The 22,573-nt window shown below is 47.0% G+C and overlaps 1 protein-coding gene across 1 annotated transcript in view; it reads left to right on the plus strand.

The window, feature by feature from the left end:
• Nucleotides 1-10,132, plus strand: part of LOC124616587 — a 36,674-nt gene extending 26,542 nt beyond the window's left edge. Inside the window, exon 2 of the mRNA XM_047144907.1 lies at nt 9,798-10,132. Within this exon, the coding sequence (XP_047000863.1) occupies nt 9,798-10,132 (335 nt within the window). The remainder of the gene's footprint in view (nt 1-9,797) is intronic.
• The last annotated feature ends 12,441 nt before the right edge of the window (nt 10,133-22,573 follow it).

Consider the following 22,573-nt stretch of genomic DNA (forward strand, 5'->3'; position numbering starts at 1 on the left):
TTTGCTTTAATGAATTCCATCCCAACTCGCATATCATATCTGCCACTCTCTCTCCCCTATTACGTGATAATACAAAACGAGCTGCCCTTTTTGCACCCTTTCGATGTCCTCCGTCAATTCCACCTGGTAAGGATCCCACACCGCGCAGCAATATTCTAACAGAGGACGAACGAGTGTAGTGTAAGCTGTCTCGTTAGTGGACTTGTTGCATCTTCTAAGTGTCCAGCCAATGAAACGCAACCTTTGGCTCACCTTCCCCACAATATTATCTATGTGGTCTTTCCAAGTGAAGCTGTTCGTAATTTTTACACCCAGGTACTTAATTGAATTGACAGCCTTGAGAATTGTACTATTTATCGAGTAATCGAATTCCAACGGATTTCTTTTGGAACTCATATGGATCACCTCACACTTTTCGTTATTTAGCGTCAACTGCCACCTGACACACCATACAGCAATCTTCTCTAAATCGCTTTGCAACTGATACTGGTCTTCGGATGACCTTACTAGACGGTAAATTACAGCATCATCTGCGAACAACCTAAGAGAACTGCTCAGATTGTCACCCAGGTCATTTATATAGATCAGGAACAGCAGAGGTCCCAGGACGCTTCCCTGGGGAACACCTGATATCACGTCAGTTTTACTCGATGATTTGCCGTCTATTACTATGAACTGCGACCTTCCTGACAGGAAATCACGAATCCAGTCGCACAACTGAGACGATACCCCACAGGCCCGTAGCTTGATTAGAAGTCGCTTGTGAGGAACGGTGTCAAAAGCTTTCCGGAAGTCTAGAAATACGGAATCAACTTGAGATCCCTTGTCGATAGCGGCCATTACTTCGTGCCAATGAAGAGCTAGCTGCGTTGCACAAGAACGATGTTTTCTGAAACCATGCTGATTACGTATCAATATCCCTTCGAGGTCATTCGTAATGTTTGAATACAGTATACAAGTGGATGTTTACGATTTTTATGAGCAGTAGGTGGAGTTAAGGTGAGGTTTTTAGCTACGTTGGGGTATCGCTTCATGATCTTTGCCACATCTTTTTCATCTGCAGCTGTCCATGTAGATGTGTACGATTTTTCTAACTGATATAGATTGACGATCTGTAGCAGTGTAATTAGGGCATGTAGTTGTTATTTGACGCAAGGGGATAATACTTGCTCCTTCCCAAGCTTTTCCTGCCAGTTTCTGGCGGCATTGTGAATGCAAGAAAATTCTTCCAACAAGATAACAGCTGCACATACCAACAAATGATGAATTAAAGAGATCCTTCCACACCAAATGCTCAGCATAGACTTAGAGGGGAGGGGAGAGGGAAAACGAGGGGAGGGTGGTGGGAGGGAGGGGTAGGGGCGAGAAGACAAGGGATACCATGACATCATCTGTGACATCATCAATCTGTTGTTGCCATACCTATCGACGCCATCTTGAATAAATTTGGCAGCAATGCTGACTGTGTTCTCTCACTCTTTGGCCCACTTCTGACAGATTCTCCTGTGAATATACAATAAGAGGGAATTCGTATGAAATTATTTAATAGGTTACAGAACATGCCAAGTGAGTCAGTCGATCCACAAATATGATCTGCCCAAAGTCTCTGTATTGTTGATTGGCGACTCCATGGTGTCCTGTGCACTACGACCAGATAATGGGTATACTTGAAAGGAGAGACAGCATTGGTCGTATATTTTTGTTTATTATTGCAAAATCGATTTTCGGTCACTTAGTGACCATCTTCAGTGCTGTAATATATAACTTTAATTAGTAAGCACTGGTGTCAATAAGCTTACGAGCGTGAAGTTTTTCTATTTAAAAGTTTGCTGTGTTTACGTATATAATATATGTATATAGATATGTGAATCACTATGAAATCCTCAATATTGTATTAGAATATGCACACCATCATTGCATCCTGATTTTTCGCTTTAATAATGATACCTGCCTGCAGTAAGAAGTCCATCTTTATCAGTTTACAGCATGGCAGTGCCACCTACCGTAAGGTACATGATCATAAGGAACAGAGTTCAGATGCTTGCTCATTAGATAAACTCACGACCAAGATAATCTCAGAGCACTCTGCCAGTAAGCAATGAGCAGATGTAGAGGGCATGTTATGTGCTATCGCACTTAATGATTTGATGGGCATTTTTCCACTTTTATGACTGATGTAAAGCAAGACTTTTTGGGTGATTTCAAATGGACAAGCAGTCAGGAATCAATCAGCAGTAAATAAATTTCTTCTTCTACAACTTAAGATGGTTTTATAATCGTTGTGCCGGCTGGAGTGGCCGAGAGGTTCTAGGCGCTTCAGTCTGGAACCGCGCGACCGCTACGGTCGCAGGCTCGAATCCTGCCTCGGGCATGGATGTGTGTGATGTCCTTAGGTTAGTTAGGTTTAAGTAGTTCTAAGTTCTATGGGACTGATGACATTAGAAGTTATGTCCCATAGTGCTCAGAGCCATTTGAACCATATAATCGTTATCATCATCACTAAGAAGTTGCGGATCCATTCCAAAGTCAGCATGCTGGAGATACAGAAATTCCAAATTGCTATCCTTAGCTGTAAATGGGCTCTCTCCATAAAATCCACAGCCTGGAGGATTCCTAATACAACTTTGCTTCTTTCAAATGGTTAAGTGGCTGACAGTTCGTATTCCAAGTGGCGTTTCGGTGTCAACACCACACTCACACACACACACACAGCATGTCAAGCTGCTGACTTTAAGTGATGCTCAGCCCACAGGGATGTAAACACAACCACGGAAACATTGGACTGTGAACTACACACAATTTTGCTCACGAGCATGAGTATGCTGCGCACGACCATATGTTGCCACTAGGGGCTGCCTCTCTGACCCTTGTGGGCAGGTATCCTTCTGTCGCCCAGTAGCAGGCTAGAGATATTTGCTGCAAGTGGCTACTACCGATGTAAGTGAGCAGCCCCAGTATGGAATACACATGCTCACTAATTACAGTATGCACCATATGTGAATGGAGGGCAAGAATCTCTAGTATGTAGTGCAGTGGGAGACTCTATGAATCCTGCAGGGCTGTTCATAAATCCGTAAGAGTACGCGGTGTCTCTTCTAAACAGCATTGCAATGCATCCCAGATACGTTCAATAATGTTCATGTATGGGGAGTTTGGATGCTAGCGGAAGTGTTTAAACTCAGAAGAGTGTTCCTAGAGCCACTCTGTAGCAATTCTGGACGTGTGGGGTGTCACATTGTCCTGCTGGAATTACACAAGTTCGTCGAAATGCACAACGGACATGAAAGGATGCAGGTGATCAGACAGGACGCTTACGTGTCACCTGTCAGAGTCGTATCTACACATATCAGGGATCCCATATCACTCCAGCTGCACATGCCCCACACCATTGCAGAGCCTCCACCAGGTTGAACAGTACCCTGCTGACATACAGGGTACATGGACTCATAAGGTCGCCTCCATACACGTACACGTACAACTTGAAACGAGACTCTTCCAAACCGGGCCGGCCAGAGTGGCCGAGCGGTTCTAGGCGCTTCAGTCTGGAGCCGCGTGCCCGCTACGGTCGCAGGTTCGAATCCTGCCTCGAGCATGGATGTGTGAGATGTCCTTAGGTTAGTTACGTTTAAGTAGTTCTAAGTTCTAGGGGACTGATGACCTCAGATGTTAAGTCCCATAGCGCTCAGGCCCTTTTTCTTCCAAACCGGGAACATGTTTCCAGTCGTCAACAGTCCAATGTTGCTATTGACGGGCCCAGGCGAGGCCTGAAGGTTTGTGTCGTGCAGTCATCAAGGATACACGAGTAGGCCTAAGGCTCTCAAAGCCCATATCGATGATGTCTCGTCGAATGGTTCGCTTGCTGCCACTTGTTGGCGGCCAGCATGGAAATCTGCAGCAATTTGCGGAAGGTTTGCAGTTCTGCCACGTTGAAACATTCTCTTCAGTGGTCGTTGGTCCCGTTCTTGCAGGATCTTTTACCGGTCACAGCGATGTCGGAGATACAATGCTTTACCGGTTTCCTGATATTAACGGTACACCCTTGAAATGGTGGTACGGGAAAATTATCATTTCATCGCCACCTCGGAGGTGCCCGCGTGTAATCGCTCGTGCGCCAACTACAACACCACGTTCAAATGCATTTAAATGTTGGTAACCTGCCATTGTCACAGCAGTAACTGATATAACAACTGCGCCAGGCGCTGTTGTCTTATACAGGCGTTGCCGATCGCAGGGTCATATTCTGCCTGCTTACATATTTCTGTATTTGAATATGGATGCCTATACGAGTTTCTTTAGAGCTTCAGTGTAAAACTTAGTACCCAGATTTCGTGACACGATTGCAGCTGAGTCAGTTAGAATATAAGAAGTAATCAGGCCTGAACCCGGGACCAAACCTCGATCGAAATTGCTGGTCTTTTGGATCTCGCCATAGTGGTAGGTTCTGCTTGCGAGTTTTCACATGGATAACAGGCACCCACACTATAGCGAGGCACACAAGCGAATGCCATCATCAAGCATGTCATTATATTGCAAAATGTATAAAGAGCACTGTTCCGCCCACGAATTTTGAAAACCTGTAAGGGAAGTCGAATACTCTTTGTAGGCAGTAGAACTTCCCTTTCAATTGGTCTACTGCCATGTGTTAGCTGCTGCTCCAGCCGGCCCTACTCCCAGATGCAGAGTGAAAAAAAAAAAAAAAAAAGAATGAATTCAGTGAGGGTCGAACTCACGAACTCTGTTTTACGAGACCAGTGGTCTGTCACTTTTTCTTTTTTTCCTTCTTTTTTCCACTGTTCTTGTAATGCATATATACATTCCCTTCACGTGTTTAAGCCAAGTATTACGCACGGGAATGCTCAGTAGCAGCCAGCCTACATGTACATTTAACAATTAAGCGTGAGCAAGAGCATTAGTGATGAAATCATACGAGGCAATGTTGTGCAACCTTAGTAGGGACAGGATCCGACTATTCGGGAGTAGGATCTTACAATCTGAGACAGTGTTCCGAGACAAACCTCCGTCACAATGTCCTCAAACGAGACGTCAGATCCGCCCAGCAACAGCGATCTGAACGCCCATTGGCTGAAAGTTTGGTTTATATATATATATATATATATATATATATATATATATATATATATATAGGGTGAGTCACCTAACGTTACCGCTGGATATATTTCGTAAACCACATCAAATACTGACGAACTGATTCCACAAACCGAACGTGAGGAGAGGGGCTAGTGTAATTGGTTAATACAAACCATAAAAAAATGCACGGAAGTATGTTTTTTAACACAAACCTACGTTTTTCTAAATGGAACCCCGTTAGTTTTGTTAGCACATCTGAACATATAAACAAATACGTAATCAGTGCCGTTTGTTGCATTGTAAAATGTTAACTACATCCGGAGATATTGTAACCTAAAGTTGACGCTTGAGTACCACTCCTCCGCTGTTCGATCGTGTGTATCGGAGAGCACCGAATTACGTAGGGATCCAAAGGGAACGGTGATGGACCTTAGGTACAGAAGAGACTGGAACAGTACATTACGTCCACATGCTAACACCTTTTTATTGGTCTTTTTCACTGACGCACATGTACATTACCATGAGGGGTGAGGTAAACGTACACACGTGGTTTCCGTTTTCAATTACGAAGTGGAATAGAGTGTGTCCCACTGGAAACGCGTCGACGTATGTGGTATCAGCATGATGGTGCACCTGCACATTCCGCAATTAACACTAGGCTGACCCTTGACAGGATGTTCGACGGGCGTTTCATAGGACGTGGAGGACGCATAAATTGGCCAGCCCGTTCTCCTGATCTTACGCCTCTGGACTTTTTTCTGTGGGGTACGTTAAAGGAGAATGTGTACCGTGATGTGCCTACAACCCCAGAGGATATGAAACAACGTATTGTGGCAGCCTGCGGCGACATTACACCAGATGTACTGCGGCGTGTACGACATTCATTACGCCAGAGATTGCAATTGTGTGCAGCAAATGATGGCCACCACATTGAACATCTATTGGCCTGACATGTCGGGACACACTCCATTCCAGTCCGTAATTGAAAACGGAAACCACCTGTGCACGTGTACCTCACCCCTCATGGTAATGTACATGTGCGTCAGTGAAAAAGACCAATAAAAAGGTGTTAGCATGTGGACGTAATGTGCTGTTCCAGTCTCTTCTGTACCTAAGGTCCATCACCGTTCCCTTTGGATCCCTACGTAATTCGGTGCTCTCCGATACACACGATCGAACAGCGGAGGAGTGGTACTCAAGCGTCAACTTTAGGTTACAATATCTCCGGATGTAGTTAACATTTTACAATGCAACAAACGGCACTGATTACGTATTTGTTTATATGTTCAGATGTGCTAACAAAACTAACGGGGTTCCATTTAAAAAAAACGTGGGTTTGTGTTAAAAAACATACTTCCGTGCTTTTTTTTGGTTTGTATTAACCAATTACACTAGCCCCTCTCCTCACGTTCGGTCTGTGGAATCAAATCGTCAGTATTTGATGTGGTTTACGAAATATATTCAGCGGTAATGTTAGGTGACTCACCCTATATATATATATATATATATATATATATATATATATATATATATATATATGTGTGTGTGTGTGTGTGTGTGTGTGTGTGTGTGTGTGTGTAGGAAACGAGAGAAGTGTCCTTATTAGCTGAGGGCGAATGGAGAGTCTCTCTTGTCCTTATGGAAGACAGGGCGAGTCAGTCGCTAGGAGCCACGCAAAACCCACGATCGAGTAACCGGGGTGGCTCTAAAAGAACGGTCGCGAGAACATATCTCAGCTGTTAAACAAGACAGAAAGTGAAGTTATTAGTTATAAGAACGCCACGTGTCGTGGACAGTGTCTGTCATTATGTAAAGTCAGAAAACTGTGTTAATGTGTGAAATGGGTCGAATATAACGGCGTAGTCCAGAGCCGCCATATTGCAAATGCTGATTCTGTGACGTGTGTGACAATTTCTGTATTAAAAGAAGTATAGTACAAACGTTGAGAATTAACGACTGGCATCCCTAAACACTCCACTTCAGCAGGATCACCACCTACATGGAACCTGGCGACTGAGCGCTACTTCTGTGCTACGAGGTACTTACCGAAGCAGCAAGACACCAGGTTATTGATACCGCCCAGAGAAGTACTTCCTTCTCTCTACAATGCCACTGAGGGTGTTGTACTCTGCCGTGTCCCATCGCTCGTGCGCCGACTGCACCATGTTCAAACTCACTTAAATCTTGACAACTTGCCACTGTAGGAGCACTAACTGATCTAACAATGCGCCAGACACTTGTTGTCTAATATAGGCATTTCCGACCGCAGCACCGTATCTTTCATGTTTGCACATCTCTGTATTTGAATATGCGTGTCTATACCAGTTTCTTTGTGTGTTCATTGTATATGCTGCTGCCGCTGTTACTGGAAGACATCGCACTGGACCTGAGGCAATCAAGTGTGGTACCAACATGGAGGATGTCCCTCCCATTCCGCACATGTAATGTCAAGCCCTCAGCAGACAACACTTACAGTGCACTGGAACGGGCGTTCAGGAACTGCAGAAATGGTCTGCACAAACAACAAACATGAGACTTCTATACTTCCTATCTGCGGCATCGCGCTGTTTCATTGTTGAACCGAAACGACTCCCTGCCTCACGCCACTGTGATACGATTTCAGATTGTGTTCTCCACTCACCGTTCAGCTCGGCTCCGCATCGCATCGCGTGAGAGCTACGTAAATTCAGTTGGAGGGTTGGTTTGTGGGAGGAGACCAGACACCGAGGTCATCGGTCTCATCGGATTAGGGAAGGATGGGGAAGGATGTCGGCCGCGCCCTTTCAAAGGAACCATCCCGGCATTTGCCTGGAGCGATTTAGGGAAATCACGGAAAACCTAAATCAGGATGGCCGGACGCGGGATTGAACCGTCGTCCTCCCGCATGCGAGTCCAGTCTGCTAGCCACCGCGCGTAAATTCAGTGTTGAGTCGTAAGTGGACAGTGGTGCATGACTTTGGTTTTCATAGACTTTTGTCATTGTGAAATGTGAAAGTGCAGTGAATACAGTGGCAAACTGACCGATATACGTAAATTTTTGTATTTATAAGCGAATGTAAACTACAAATGAAAGTGAAGGAGTCGAAAAAGATACTATGATGAGGTATAGCAAGAAAACGATGAGTCAAACGTAACCATCGCTATTAAAAATTCCACAAATTATACTGACGGAGAAAATAGAGAGGGAGCGAGTGTCTACGCTGGTTTCAAGTGCATTGATGGAAAAGGCTAGTGGTAACGTGGTCAGTATGCCCGACAACGTAAATTACATTGAGGAAAAGGATACTGACGACTGCGTATACTACAAGATTTTACATAATCCATGGCAACTCGAAAAGAATTATAATTGTAAGAATGACGTAGATGGCACAAATAGAATACTTCGACAGCCTGGCTGTCATTATATCCCTAGCTGGCCTATCCTAAAGCGGGTAAGGCTGCCCTCTGGAAGTTTTGTGTGCTTTTCCACTGAGGGGTGTTGTACTCTGCCGTGTCCCATCGCTCGTGCGCCGACTGTAACACCACGTTCAAACTCATTTAAATCTCGACCACTTGCCACTGTAGGAGCACTAACTGATCTAACAATGCGCCACACACTTATTGTCTAATATAGGCGTTGCCGAATGGCTCTGAGAACTATGCGACTCAACATCTGAGGTCATTAGTCGCCTAGAACTTAGAACTAATTAAACCTAACTAACCTAAGGACATCACACACATCCATGCCCGAGGCAGGATTCGAACCTGCGACCGTAGCGGTCGCTCGGTTCCAGACTGTAGCGCCCAGAACTGCACGACCACTCCGGCCGGCCCGTTGCCGAATGCAGCGCAGTATTCTGTCTGTTTACATGCCTCTGTATTTGAATACGCATGCCTATACCAGTTTCTTTGGCGCTTGAGTGAGAATAGAACATGGGAATAAAAGCTTGTCTGAACAGTGTGTAAATTTCAGGCTGGACGAATGTTCAAATAACTTAAGGGTTTGCTGCCGGGTGACGTCGTCGAACACCGCCGATATTTCGACAGGAGCACACCCTGCCATTCTCAAGGCACAAATGCAAGGAAGAAGAAATGTGCAAGCAAATTTAATACCTCGGTTCACAGAGGAGAAACAAGGAAGACACCACACACAGAACAAGTGTCAACACAAACAAAGATAACCAACATCAGAAATATCGATAGTTACTGTTAATCAACAGGTGAGATAGCACTAATTCTGTCTCTCTGTTTTTTGATGAGAGACAGAGCCGGATTCCAAGCAGCATTCAAACGAAATCCACCATCTCTGTTAATAAGGTTGCTTGATATTCTGATTTCAACAGCGTCCTTAATAACACTATCCCAATAGCTGGACGTGCAAGCCAGAATCTCCGTGTTGTTGTATTCCATAGGATGACCGGTGTCAAGGCAATGTTTTGCAAATTGCATCCTATGGAATTGCAGCTATTGGGATAGTGTTATTAAGGAAGCTGTTGACACTTGTTCTGTGTGTGGTGTCTTCCTTGTTTCTCCTCTGTGAACCGAGGTATTAAATTTGCTTGCACATTTTTTCTTCCTTGCATTTGTGCCTTGAGAATGGCAGTGTGTGCTCCTGTAGAAATATCGGCGGTGTTCGACGACGTCACCCGGCAGCAAACCCGTAAGTTATTTGAACATTCAATTCGTCGGGAAAAGCTAAGGTCTCAAGTTTTACGAATGCTGTTTGGCAGGAGCTTACTCGCTGTTGGAGACGTGCGAGAACCTCGACGCGCTGTTGGCCGTGGTGCCTGCGGTGGCAAGCCTGGTGCAGCCGCCCACAGACGTGGGGCAGTGCGCCGGTGCCCCGGCTGTGATCCGGGGGCTCACGGGACACACGCCCAGGGACGAGGCGTTCACCACGGAACACCAGTGCCTCGTCGCTGACGACTGCATCGACTCCTGTTACGCGCAGGGGTACGTAGATCGTTGGGTGTCACGACCACCAATCGAACATCTGATACTCTTCTCCTCCTCCAAATTTGTTCTGCGTGTCATCACCCTAAAACAAGGCCCGTGGGGCAGATGACATTCCGTCAAAACAACTGACGTCCTTGGGACGGTCAACTATGACGAAACACTTCCATCTGGTGCACACCACGTAAGAAACAGGCGAAATACCGTCAGAGTTCGAGACGAAATAATACGCTACTGGCCATTAAAATTGCTACACCAAGAAGAAATACAGATGATAAACGGGTATTCATTGGACATATATATTATACTAGTACTGTCATGTGGTTACATTTTCACGCAGTTTGGGTGCATAGATCCTGAGAAATCAGTACCCAGAACAACCACCTCTGGCCTTGATACGCCTGGTCATTGAGTCAAACAGGGCTTGGATGGCTTTCCATGCAGCTTCAGCACGATACCACAGTTCATCGAGAGTAGTGAGTGGCGCATTGTGACGAGCCAGTTGCTCGGCCACCATTGACCAGACGTTTTCAATTGATGAGAGATCTGGAGAATGTGCTGGCCAGGACAGCAGTCGAACATTTTCTCTATCCAGAAAGGCCCGTACGGTACCTGCAACATGCGGTCGTGCATTATTCTGCTGAAATGTAGTGTTTCACAGGGATCGAATGAAGCGTAACACATCTGAAATGTTCAAAGTGTCGTCAATGCGAACAAGAGGTGACCGAGACGTGTAACCAATGGCTTCCCATACCATCACGCTGGGCGATACGCCAGTATGGCGATGACGAATACACGCTTACAATGTGCGTTCACCGCGATGTCGCCAAACACGGATGCGACCATCATGATGCCGTAAACAGAACCTGGATTCATCCGAAAAATGACGTTTTGCCATTCGTGCACCCAGGTTCGTCGTTGAGTACGCCATCGCAGGCGCTCCTGTCTGTGATGCAGCGGCAAGGGTAACCGCAGCCATGGTCTCCGAGTTGATAGTCCAGGCTGCTGCAAACGTCGTCGAACTGTTCGTGCAGATGGTTGTTGTCTTGCAAACGTCCCCATCTGTTGAGTCAAGGATCGAGACGTGGCTGCACGATCCGTAACAGCCATGCGAATAAGATGCCTGTCATCTCGACTGCTAGTGATACGAGGCCGTTGTGATCCAGCACGACGTTCCGTATTACTCTCCTCAACCCACCGATTCCATATTCTGCTAACAGTCCTTGGATCTCGACCAACGCGAGCAGTAATGTCGCGATACGATACACCGCAACCGCGATGGGCTACAATCCGACCTTTATCAAAGTCGGAAATGTGATGGTGCGCATTTCTCCTCCTTACACGAGGCACCACAACAACATTTCACCAGGCAACGCCGGTCAACAGCTGTTTGTGTATGAGAAATCGGTTGGAAACTTTCCTCATGTCAGCACGTTGTAGGTGTCGCCACCGGCGCCAGCCTTGTGTGAATGCTCTGAAAAGCTAATCATTTGCATATCACAGCATCTTTTTCCTGTCGGTTAAATTTCGCGTCTGTAGCACGTCATATTCGTGGTGTAGCAATTTTAATGGTCGGTAGTGTAATTCCGATTCCAAAGAAGGGAAGTGCAGTTAGGTATCAGTATTACCGAAACTGTCACTTTGATGAGTCATGGTTGCAAAATGTAGGTTGTATCGAAAACAATTATACGATTTAAGATGATCATAACTATTACGTTATCTGAGATATGTGCGTGAACAACGTACTGATGGAAGGAGCAGACTCTGGAGTTTTGCATGGTTCCCGCTAGGTAGCAGCAGTTGCTCCCACTTCATTTCTAGTAAAAATGGTGTCGGGGCAGCAGAAAGCGTTTCGTGTTCTACGTTTTGCGCAGTACGGGTCAGTAATAACTGTTCATCGTGACTTTTGTACTAGGGTAAATATTTCCACATGTTTATTTTGATCAACTTGACAACATATTTGTTTTATCCTTCTTATGATGATAGTCGCTAAGACCGAAACAAGTAGAAAATAAAAAAATTGTATGGCTGACGGCCATATATTCTTGATGAATATATGCGCAGACATTCTTATATTTCCTCAGAAACAGGTCATCTTACGAAAATGTCTGCGTCCTTACGAAAACGGTTCCCTTAAGGTTTCCCAGTAAACATACTCCCAAAAGTATCCTCACAAGAAAATCACATGCATCACTACCATTCACCATATTTTGACAGGTAGTCCCACTGTAGCGCTCATTGCAGTATGAATTCCCCTTGGAATGGTTGGTTTTCCGGTACTGCTGCTCACGTAAAACAATTTCTTGGTGCCTAGTTGCACTACTTCATGGAAATTACACCTTACTGTATTTGTGCATGGTTTATATGGTTTGCCTTCGACAACAGATTCTCCTCGTGACAGATCAACATTAACAGTAGCTTAACTTAGCTAGAATATCTTCCCAGTAAGTTGCACAGCGCATTATCGAATATTCTGCATCAGAATCACGCTGTAATTAAAGTCTAAAACAGGGATCATGCTGTAGCCCTCGCTTACATGAGACACCACATCTACATTTTGTCTAAAATTGGTTGCTTCCAACTGAAAATTTACCATTATTGAAACAATTGGCCATATATCCCCTACCACAGGCATATTATAACGTGTTGGATCCCATTGCCTTTTACCCACTTAATCTCTCAAGGCCAACAGAAACATAGTTGCCACCTACTACACCCATTTTAGCACTTTCCACCTCTGCATATCCCACAATATTGCTGCTGGTTCATATCACCCATACTGTTGTTCTCATAAAATTGCTAATATTTCATTGCACCTCTATTATTCCGTGGTTGACAGCACCGCCTCTGCACATGCCCCATAATCCCACAATTAAAGCACTTTATGTTCGCTGCAAACGAGTTTCGTCGATATGTTATTTCTGTTGCAACATCAGTCTCCTCAGTTTCCATTGCTAGCCTAGCTGCTGCATGCACAGCCCTAGGTGCCCGATAGTGCACCCTTCTAGACACAGACCCATCAGAAGAGCCCTGTGCTCGACTTCCTGTAACAATACATTGTTTGTCTCACTCTTCTGCATTAGTTCATATGTGTGCACATTAAGTTTTAGAATCCTGTCTACAAAATCCTTAATGGTATAATTAATTACACTTGACTGTTCACATAAAAGCTTCACACTCGTCTGCTTATTATATCTGTGCACTGAACCATGTCTGAGCTCCTCAAATGTTTTCAGCTTGTCCAGTGCCATGCCCCACCAGGGGGTCCACAACTCTTTTGTGGATACGTGCATGGTGACCCTGAGCTGGTGCAGCTCTCTTTCTTTTCTGGTCTTCATACCTTCCGTTTCCACATCCATCCCTCTCCCCGATCCTTTCCCCACACTCCCCCCACCCCTTCCCTTCCCCTCACACTCTTTTTGGGAGTACGTTTTGTGTGTAAGCCCGGAAGCGGGCGCTTCTGAGTGTAAGACGTAGTTTCTCTTCTTTGCTCTCTATGCTCGAAAGTCTCTGTCCTCCCTTTGTCCTTCTCGTTTCTTTGCCTTTTCCCTTTACCCTCTTCACCGCTGCCGCGTGTCATACCTCCCTTCTTTCCCATTATTTGTTCCTCCCTTACTCTTTCTTTCCTCCCTGTGGGTGTCTAAGGGCTATCCCCCGCATTCCAACACGTAGCTGGTGACAGGGTAACGCGTAATTCCCCGCCCTGGGAAGACAGGTAAGACATGTACGTACCCTTAGAAAAGGCCAGGGAGGAGTGGTTACCCGAGCTGGTACCTTCCGAACGTGCCGATTGGTCCCTCTGTCAGTTTCTCGGGAGGTGTGGACAATCACCTAAGGAGGTACTGCCCTCAGAGAGGGCCCCCCATGAGGAAGGAGCGCGCCATCGGAGATGCCGGTAATCATTGGGGATACTTTCGCAATGGTTTCCTCTACAACTTATGCCCGCAAGAGAAAGCTAGATGAGTTTCAGTCATGGACAATTCTTCCATCAATGCCAAAGTTTCTATTTGTTTCTCGGTCTGACGAAGGTAAAGACTTCTCCTCAGTCAACCCTTTCATTATTCAGAAGGGTGTCGACACAAGTGCAGGTCCTGTAAAGGCTTGTTCCCGATTACGAAATGGCACCTTGTTGTTAGAAACAGTCAGTGCCCTACAGGCACTAAAATTGCTGCGAACTACACTGCTACACACCTTCTCTGTCCGGGTGGAAGCAGACCGTACTTTAAATTCATCATGCGGGGTGGTTTATACATACTCACTCGACGGATTATCCAACGAGGACATTCAAAATTACATGTGTGAGACCAGGGCGTAACGACTGTACATCGAGTCATGAAAATGGTTGACAAGGACTTGTTACCGCCCCTTACTCTCTTCTTGATATTTGATAGAGTTCAACTTCCATCGAACATTAAAGCAGGATATGAGATAATTTCAGTTAGCCCTTATATCCCCAAACCTACGCGTTGCCATCGGTGTCAGCGGTTTAATCATACTAGCCAGTTGTGTTCCAATCCGGCCAAATGCGTTACATGTGGCAGAGATGCCCATGAGAGTGATTGTCCAGTTCCATCCCCTCATTGCATCAACTGTATGGGCGACCACACTGCTTCCTCTGGAGATTGATCTATTTTCAAAGAAGAACAAATTATTCAGGAAATCCGAGTGAAGAAAAAGGTGTCTATATTTGCTGCTCGTAAGTTATTCACCAGTAGAAAGCCCACTGTGCTCCCAGCAGGTAAATATACCACTGTCCTTGCATATCCTCAGCCTACTAAGGAGGTAGCCATGCAGACTGGCGATCTCACCTTTAGCGCCACGGTCGTCAGATCAGCCAGCTCAAAGATCGCCCTTTCAACCTCCCCACTATCACCTGCTCACTCTAAGGCTCACCATTCATTGGCTCCTGCTAAATCACAGGCCCCAAAATCGGACGCCCGGACTTCCAAAAAAGAGCCTACTCGCGAAGATTTTTTACGCACCCTGACCTCACAGCCATCAATTCCTCCCTCTTCTCAACGTCCTGTTTCCAAGGAGGCTCACAAGAAACATAGTTGTGCGATCTTAGGTTTTTCTGGCGAATTAACTGTTTGTACTGTTCTCGGGTCTCCAGCTGGGTGCAGTCGTTTTCAAACCACGATATTTCGACAGCCTTCCTTGCCTTCATCTTCAGGCGATACCTGCAGACTGAGCGTCTACGCTGAATCTCCTCCCCTTTATACTCTGATCGCTCCCCACTCCTTCCCCCGCGTCATGCCGCACGCGGCACTGTGTGGAGTGGTGGTGGGGAGGGGTGGGGTGCCGGCTGCTGGATGCAAACTGTGGACCATCAGATATCCTGTGGCCTTTGTCTGGCGTGGAAGTCGCTTTGAGTCGGCGCTGTGCTTTTAGTTGGCTGAGTGCTGGGTCCCAGGCTTTGCTGAGCTTGAACCCGGCGTCTCTGTTCATCAGGCCATCAGATACACGTATTTCAACCGCCTCCTTCAGAACACAGTCCCAAAAAGACGAGGCTGAAGACGATTGAAATACGTGTAGCTGATGGGGTGATCAACAGAGACGCCGGGTTCAACCTCAGCAAAGCCTGGGACCCAGCACTAAGCCAACTAAAAGCACAGCGCCAACCGAAAGCGACTTCCGCACCTGACGAATGCCACAGGACATCTGATGGTCCACAGTTCGCATCCAGCAGCCAGCAGCCCACCCCTTCGCTCCACCACTCCACGCAGCGCCGAATGTGGCATGATGTGGGGTTAAGGGTCGGGAGCGATCACAGTATAAAGTGGAGGAGATTCAGCAGAGACGCTCATTCTGCTGGTGTCACCTGAAGATGGCGGCAAGGAACACTGTCAAAATATCGTGGTTTGAAAACGACTGCACCCAGCTGAAGACCCGTGAACAGTACAAACAGAAACAAAGTTCCTCTCCTTTTCCGCCACAGCGTGTCTCCCTTCAGGGCCACCCAGCGGTAGCCGCCCTCGGCTGTCTTCCGTGTCGCCGAGACGCACTGCTGGCAGCCGCTCAACCAGCCGATTACTGGTGGCAGGAGCTGCCCCCAAACAACCAATCCTCCTACGATCATACTCCGCGGTCGTCTTCTATCTTCAGGAAACAAACCTACATGCCCATGATCGCTTTGTCTTCCCTCATTTCCAATCGGTCCAGTTTGATCTCCCCTCTGCTGATGGCACTCCGGCACACGTGGGACTTAAAATTCTTCTCCATGATACTGTCCATTATCACCCAATCTCCTGAAACAGTTCCTTACAAACCTTCGCTGTACGTCTTTCCCTTTCTGGTTACACCTTCTCTATTTGTACCATACACGTTCCGTTGTCCACACCAATGGCAAGAGCCAATCTCTTTCATCTCCTTGGTCAGCTCCCGCCCCCCCTATTTGCTGGTTGGGGACTTCAACGCCTACCACCTGCTTTGGGGATCTCCACGTCCTTGTCCGCGAGGCTCGCTATTGATTGACCTCTTCCACCAAGCGGATCATGTTTGCCTCAACACTGGGGAACCTACATTTTTGCCTGCCTCCACGTCAACCTACTCTCATTTGGACCTTTCGGTCAGTACTTTTCGGCGAGCTCGGCGCTTTGTATGATTAAAAAATGGCTCTGAGCACTATAGGACTCAACATCTGTGGTCATAAGTCCCCTAGAACTTAGAACTACTTAAACCTAACTAACCTAAGGACATCACACACATCCATGCCCGAGGCAGGATTCGAACCTGCGACGTAGCGGTCGCGCTGTTCCGGACTGAGCGCCTAGAACCGCTAGAGCACCGCGGCCGGCTTTTGTATGATTCGCTCTTGCTGATACACGCTCGAGTAACCATTTTCCATATGTCCTTCAATTACAGCCACAACTGCTATCTATGCGCCCAAGACGCTGGAAGTTTTCCCATGCCGACTGGACACTTTTTTCCTCTCTAGCAACATTTGATGACAGTCAATTTCCTAGCATCGACGATCAGGTTAATCATGTTATGGAAGTTATTCTTACAGCCGCGGAAAGTTCAATACCTCGTACCTCACCTTTGCCCCCCCCCCCTCACCCCACAGTTCCTTGGTGGAACGAGGCGTGCCGTGACGCAATATGCGAGCGGAGATGTGCTTTTCGCGTTTTCCACCACCATCCTACGATGGCCACCTGTATCCGCTATAAGCGCGATGCCGTCGCATCATCTGCGATAGCAAGAAGGCAAGCTGGGACTTCTTTACCAGTTCCTTTAACACCTTCACTCCCTCATCTGTAGTTTGGGGCCGCATTCGACGGTTATCCGGCACTTCTAGTTTCTCCCCGACCTCTGTGCTAACTGTCGCGCATGATACCTTAGCGGACCTAGTTTCAATTTCTAAGTCATTGGGTCAACACTTTGCTGCGATTTCGAGCTCTTCAAATTACCCGCCCGCCTTTCTCCCGAAGAAACGAGCAGCGCAATTGGAAAGGACAAACATCGCCCCATCTCTCTCACGAGTAGTGTATACAAGGTTTTGGAGCATATGGTGAATTCACGTTTAGGCTGGAGGCTGGAGTTACGAAACTTTTTAACACCTGCCCAGTTTCCGAAAGCATCGTTCCGCAGTTGACCATCTTGTTGCTCTCTCCACTTACGTCATGAACATTTTTTTCAGGAAACGCCAAACGGTAGCTGTATTTTTTGATCTGGAGAGGGCATACCATACCTGTTGGAGGACTGGCATCCTCCGCACACTGTTCTCTTGGGGCTTTAGAGGTCAGGTATCCCTTTTCATCCGTGAATTTATGACAGAGCGCATATTTAAGGTGCGGGTTAACACTACTCTCTCCCGTACTTTCTCCCAAGAAGACAGGGTGCCCCAGGGCTCCGTGCTAAGTGTTGTACTGTTTGCCATCGCCATAAATCCAACTATGGATTGTCTCCTTCCCGATGTCTCGGGCTCCCTCTTTGTCGACGATTTTGCGATCTACTACAGCTCTCAACGGACCAGCCTTCTTGAACGACGTCTTCAAGGATGTCTCGATCGCCTCCACTCATGGAGCATCGAAACCGGCTTCCGCTTTTCTCCCTGTAAGACCGTCTGTGTAAATTTTTGGCGTCGTACGGAGTTTCCTCCGCCTTCCATACGTCTAGGCCCTGTTGACCTTCCGTTCGCGGACGTCGCCAAATTCTTGGGCATTATGTTTGACAGAAAACTGTGCTGGTCCTCCCACGTTTCCTATCTTTCGGCCCGCTGTCTGCGATCCCTCAACACGCTCTGAGTGGTGCCTCCTGGGGAGCGGACAGAGTGGTCTTCCTGCGCCTATATCGCGCCTTAGTGCACTTGAAACTGGACTGTGGAAGCATAGTTTACTCCTCTGCACGGCCATCTACTCTTCGGCGTCTCGACTCCGTCCACCACCGTGGACTGCGTTTAGCATCTGGAGCTTTTTACACCAGCCCCGTGGAGAGCCCATACGCTGTGACTGATGAACCTCCGCTGTCCAATCAGCGAGCTGTCCCACTGAGTCGTTACGCTAGTCATCTGTCTTCCATGCCTGCTCATCCGACCCATTCCCTTTTTTTCGACGCCTCCTTGGATTTAGGGTGTGTAGGCCAATCTTCCTCTCTACTACTACTGGGAGTCTGCTTCCGTCAACTGCTTCGTTCTCTTTCCTTCCACTTCCCTAAAACTTCCTTGACAAATGGGGGTACGGCGCCGCCTTAGCATCGTCCCCGGACCTGCCTGCTCCGTGGCCTGTGTCAGCTTCCCAAGGATAGTACACCCCCCCCCCCCCCTCCCCCTAGTTTATCGTCGGGCATTTCCTGCTCCACGCGTACAAATGGAGGATGCCACATTTGCTTACAGTGACGGGTCAAAAATCACATCTGCTGTTGGGGTGCCTATATTGTTGGTGATACACCTAATAGATTTCGGCTTCCCGACCGGTGTTCGGTTTTTACTGCGGAGCTTTACGTTGTTCTCCAGGCTGTCCAGTACATCAGTCGCCAACAGCGGCTACAGTATATTATATGCTCGGATTCGCTCAGCTCTCTCCTCAACCTCCAAACTCTTCATCCCGTCCGCCCTATGGTCCACGGGTTTCAGGACTGTCTCCACTTGCTCCACTTGAGGGACGTCTCTGTGGCATTCCTCTGGATCCCAGGGCATGTTGGTATCCGTGGAAACGAGGCAGCCGATGTAGCGGCAAAGCTGTGGTCTCTCTTCGTCGGCCCGCAGTTCGCATGGTTCCCTTTGCCGATCTGCAGAGCGTTTTATGTCGTCGTGTTGCTCTTTCGTGGCACACGAACTGGTCTACACTTCCCGACAATAAATTATGGGTCGGAAAACCTCTTCCCTGCGCTTGGACCTCTTCCTCCCGGGCTTTTAACTAGGCTCCAGAAAGAGCACTGTATTTTTAGCCGAGGACATATTTTAGGTGGCGATCCTCCCCCGCTTTGTCCCCACTGCTCTCAACTGTGGACGGTGAGACACCTTTTACTTCAGTGCCCCTATTTTAATCCGCTACGCGCCCGTTTACAGCTGTCGCCTGATATATCTTCCGTTTTAGCAGATGACACGCGTTCAGCCGATCGCGTCCTTGAGTTTACCCGTGTCAGTGAGATGACATCGGTCATTCGAAGATCTTTTTTTGGGAAAAGAACCTCCCCCCCCCCCCTCCTTCAACAGTAGTTTTCTAAGATTTCCTTCTGTTTATAGTTTCCCTCCTTTTTGAGTTTCGCTCCCATTGCTGCTGATTTAACATACGGGAATGGGCGCTTACGACCGTAGCAGTTGTGCGCCCTAAACCCATAACAAAAAAAAAAAGTCCAGTGCCTTTGTGGTAACACAAATGACTTCACTTTTACTGACAAACGCAATCTTGCTATCTGCAAAAACGGTTTGTCTGACCAACCGCTGTGTTAGCCGATTACAAGAGATCCTTCAGTAATGGAAGCACCTCCTCCTACGAACTACTAAGAAAGGGAGTAACAAGATTTGCCGCAGCTACATCCAGCCCACCGATTTCAACGGTACCAATCCTCACCCTTCTCAACTAGCTTATTATTCACAAATGTATTCTCTGCTCTTAAACGTGCTATCTTATCAACCACTGATTACATAGCTTTCTCACCAGCTTCTCTGATTTCGCCATTGCATCATCCGTACTCACAGTTATGAGCTCGACAATAACAACCCAACTATAACAAGAGCACTCCTTAGTTATTCAAACTGCCACAGTTATTTCTTATGTCTAATCATGAACCACCTTGACTCCCTGCATTGTCCTGCCATATGGCCAAAGTGATGACACGTCAAACGAACAACAGCCACAGACTTGGCACAAGGGGCAGAGTGCCCAAGTATATTACACTGTGCACATAGCACTGGATCTAACCATTGATTTTTAGAATTGCTCTGAAACTGGGAGACGACCATCGGGTCCTCGAGCCTCACAAAAGAAAGTTTCCACTGACACTTTCACCTCCTCCCCCCCCCCCCCTCCACAACAAAGATACTGCAGGCTGCAGTTTAGTCGTCTTGCTGTGGGCAGTGGCACTCCCTCCACTGTACCCTCTCATTACTAACACCACTCTGTTGAGCGGCTGAATGCGGTAGACTTGAATTACGCACCATGTAGCTGAGAATGTGAGGCAGTCAGGCTCCACTCTTGCGTGCCAGCCGGCTGGCCTGCACCCTGGTAAGAGGTACACGTGTCAGCACCCTATGTTGCTGACGTCACGCCGAGCAGCGGTCGGCGGTCTGTCAATGGGCCAACGCCCTGGCAGCAGCCTGGCGACGCCCTAGCTCCCAGTCCAGAGGGGAGGCTGCTGTACTGTGAATGGATCTGTCTCAAAATTCACGGCTATTTGTACGGCTTCAGGACATTACATGTGACAGAAAGTAAGTCCTTCTCCAAAGCAGCATGATCTAATGCAGGTTTAGGGCTGAAAGTGAGACCTTTCCATAGTAAGATCATTCAAGAGAGGAGAGTGCTTTAGACAAGAGGTTGAGGATAATGTACTGTTGTGACTGGATCTCGTGATTATGAGTTATTCTTGGTCTGGGAGGCAGTGGTAAAGGCTGGTGGTTGTTAAAGAGGTTGGCCAAGCTTAGTTTGCAGGAGAGCAGTGGTGGTTGATGGTGTGGCTGCAGAGAGACAGGGAGGGAAACACCATTGTTCAGGTAGTTTAGGAGAAGGTGGGGCAGCTTTTTCTACATCTACGTGATTACTCTGCTATTCACAGTAAAGCGCCTGGCAGAGGGTTCAATGAACCACCTTCAAGCTGTATCTCTACCATTCCACTCTCGAACGGCACGTGGTAAAAATGAGCACTTAAATTTTTATGTGGGAGCCCTGATTTCTCTTATTTTATCATGATGATCATATCTCTGTGTGTAGGTGGGTGCCAATAGAATGTTTTCACAATCGGAGGAGAAAACTAGTGATTGAAACTGCATGAGAAGATCCTGTCACAACGAAAAAGGCCTTTGTTTTAATGATTGCCACTCCAATTCACATATCTTATCTGTGGCACTTTCTCCCCTACTTTGTTATAATACAAAACGAGCTGCCCTTCTTTATACTTTTTGGATGTAAACCGTCAGTCCCATCTGATGTGGATCCCATACCGTTCGGCAGTACTCCAGAATAGGGCAGACATGTGTTGTAAGCAGTCTCTTTAGTAGACCTGTTGCATCTTCTAGGTGCTCTGCAAATGAATCGCAGTCTTTGGTTGGCTCTACCCACAACATTATCTATGTGATTGTTCCAAGTTAGGGTATTTGTATTGTAATCCCTAAGTATTTAGTGGAATTTACAGCTTTCAGATTTGTGTGACCTATCGCATAATCGAAATTTAGTAGAATTCTTTTAGTACTCATGTGAATAACTTCACACTTTTCTTTATTCATGGTCAATTGCCAGCCTTCAGTCAAGTAGCTATTACACGGTTCATGCATTCCCGTGGTGACAGCGTCCTGTCCTCTCCAGGTATTACCACTGCACGATTCAGGTTTCTATGAGCACAGTTACCCATCTTCCAGTCCTTTTGTGTACATGTTGCTACAACTTGCATGTCATCGCACTAAGCTTACCAGCCAGTGGCAGCCAACACAACGCTTCCCGTGGCGTTGTTTCAAATACCGACAAGTTGCACTTAAAACTAGGTTGCTACACCACAGATTAAAGCCGGCCGCGGTGGCCGAGCGGTTCTAGGCGCTTCAGTCCGGAACGGCGCGATCGCTACGGTCGCAGTTTCGAATCCTGCCTCGGGCATGGATGCGTTTGATGTCCTTAGGTTAGTTAGGTTTAAGTAGTTCTAAGTTCTAGGGGACTGATGACCTTAGAAGTTAAGTTCCATAGTGCTCAGAGCCATTTGGACCATTTGCACTGAACTTACATTCGTGACGTAATTATAGCAATATTTCTAGGGAAGAATTTATTTTAAAAATGTTGTGCTCTTCCTGTTGCTTGCTTAATGAAGAAACTAAATGACTAATGGTGAAATTATTGACTTTTGCTTCCACCAGAGTTCGACTCCTGAGCCCCCACATACTTCAGCACTAATAAAAAGTCAAATAAAG

Source organism: Schistocerca americana, chromosome 5 (assembly GCF_021461395.2).
Source record: "Schistocerca americana isolate TAMUIC-IGC-003095 chromosome 5, iqSchAmer2.1, whole genome shotgun sequence".
Taxonomy (NCBI): domain Eukaryota; kingdom Metazoa; phylum Arthropoda; class Insecta; order Orthoptera; family Acrididae; genus Schistocerca; species Schistocerca americana.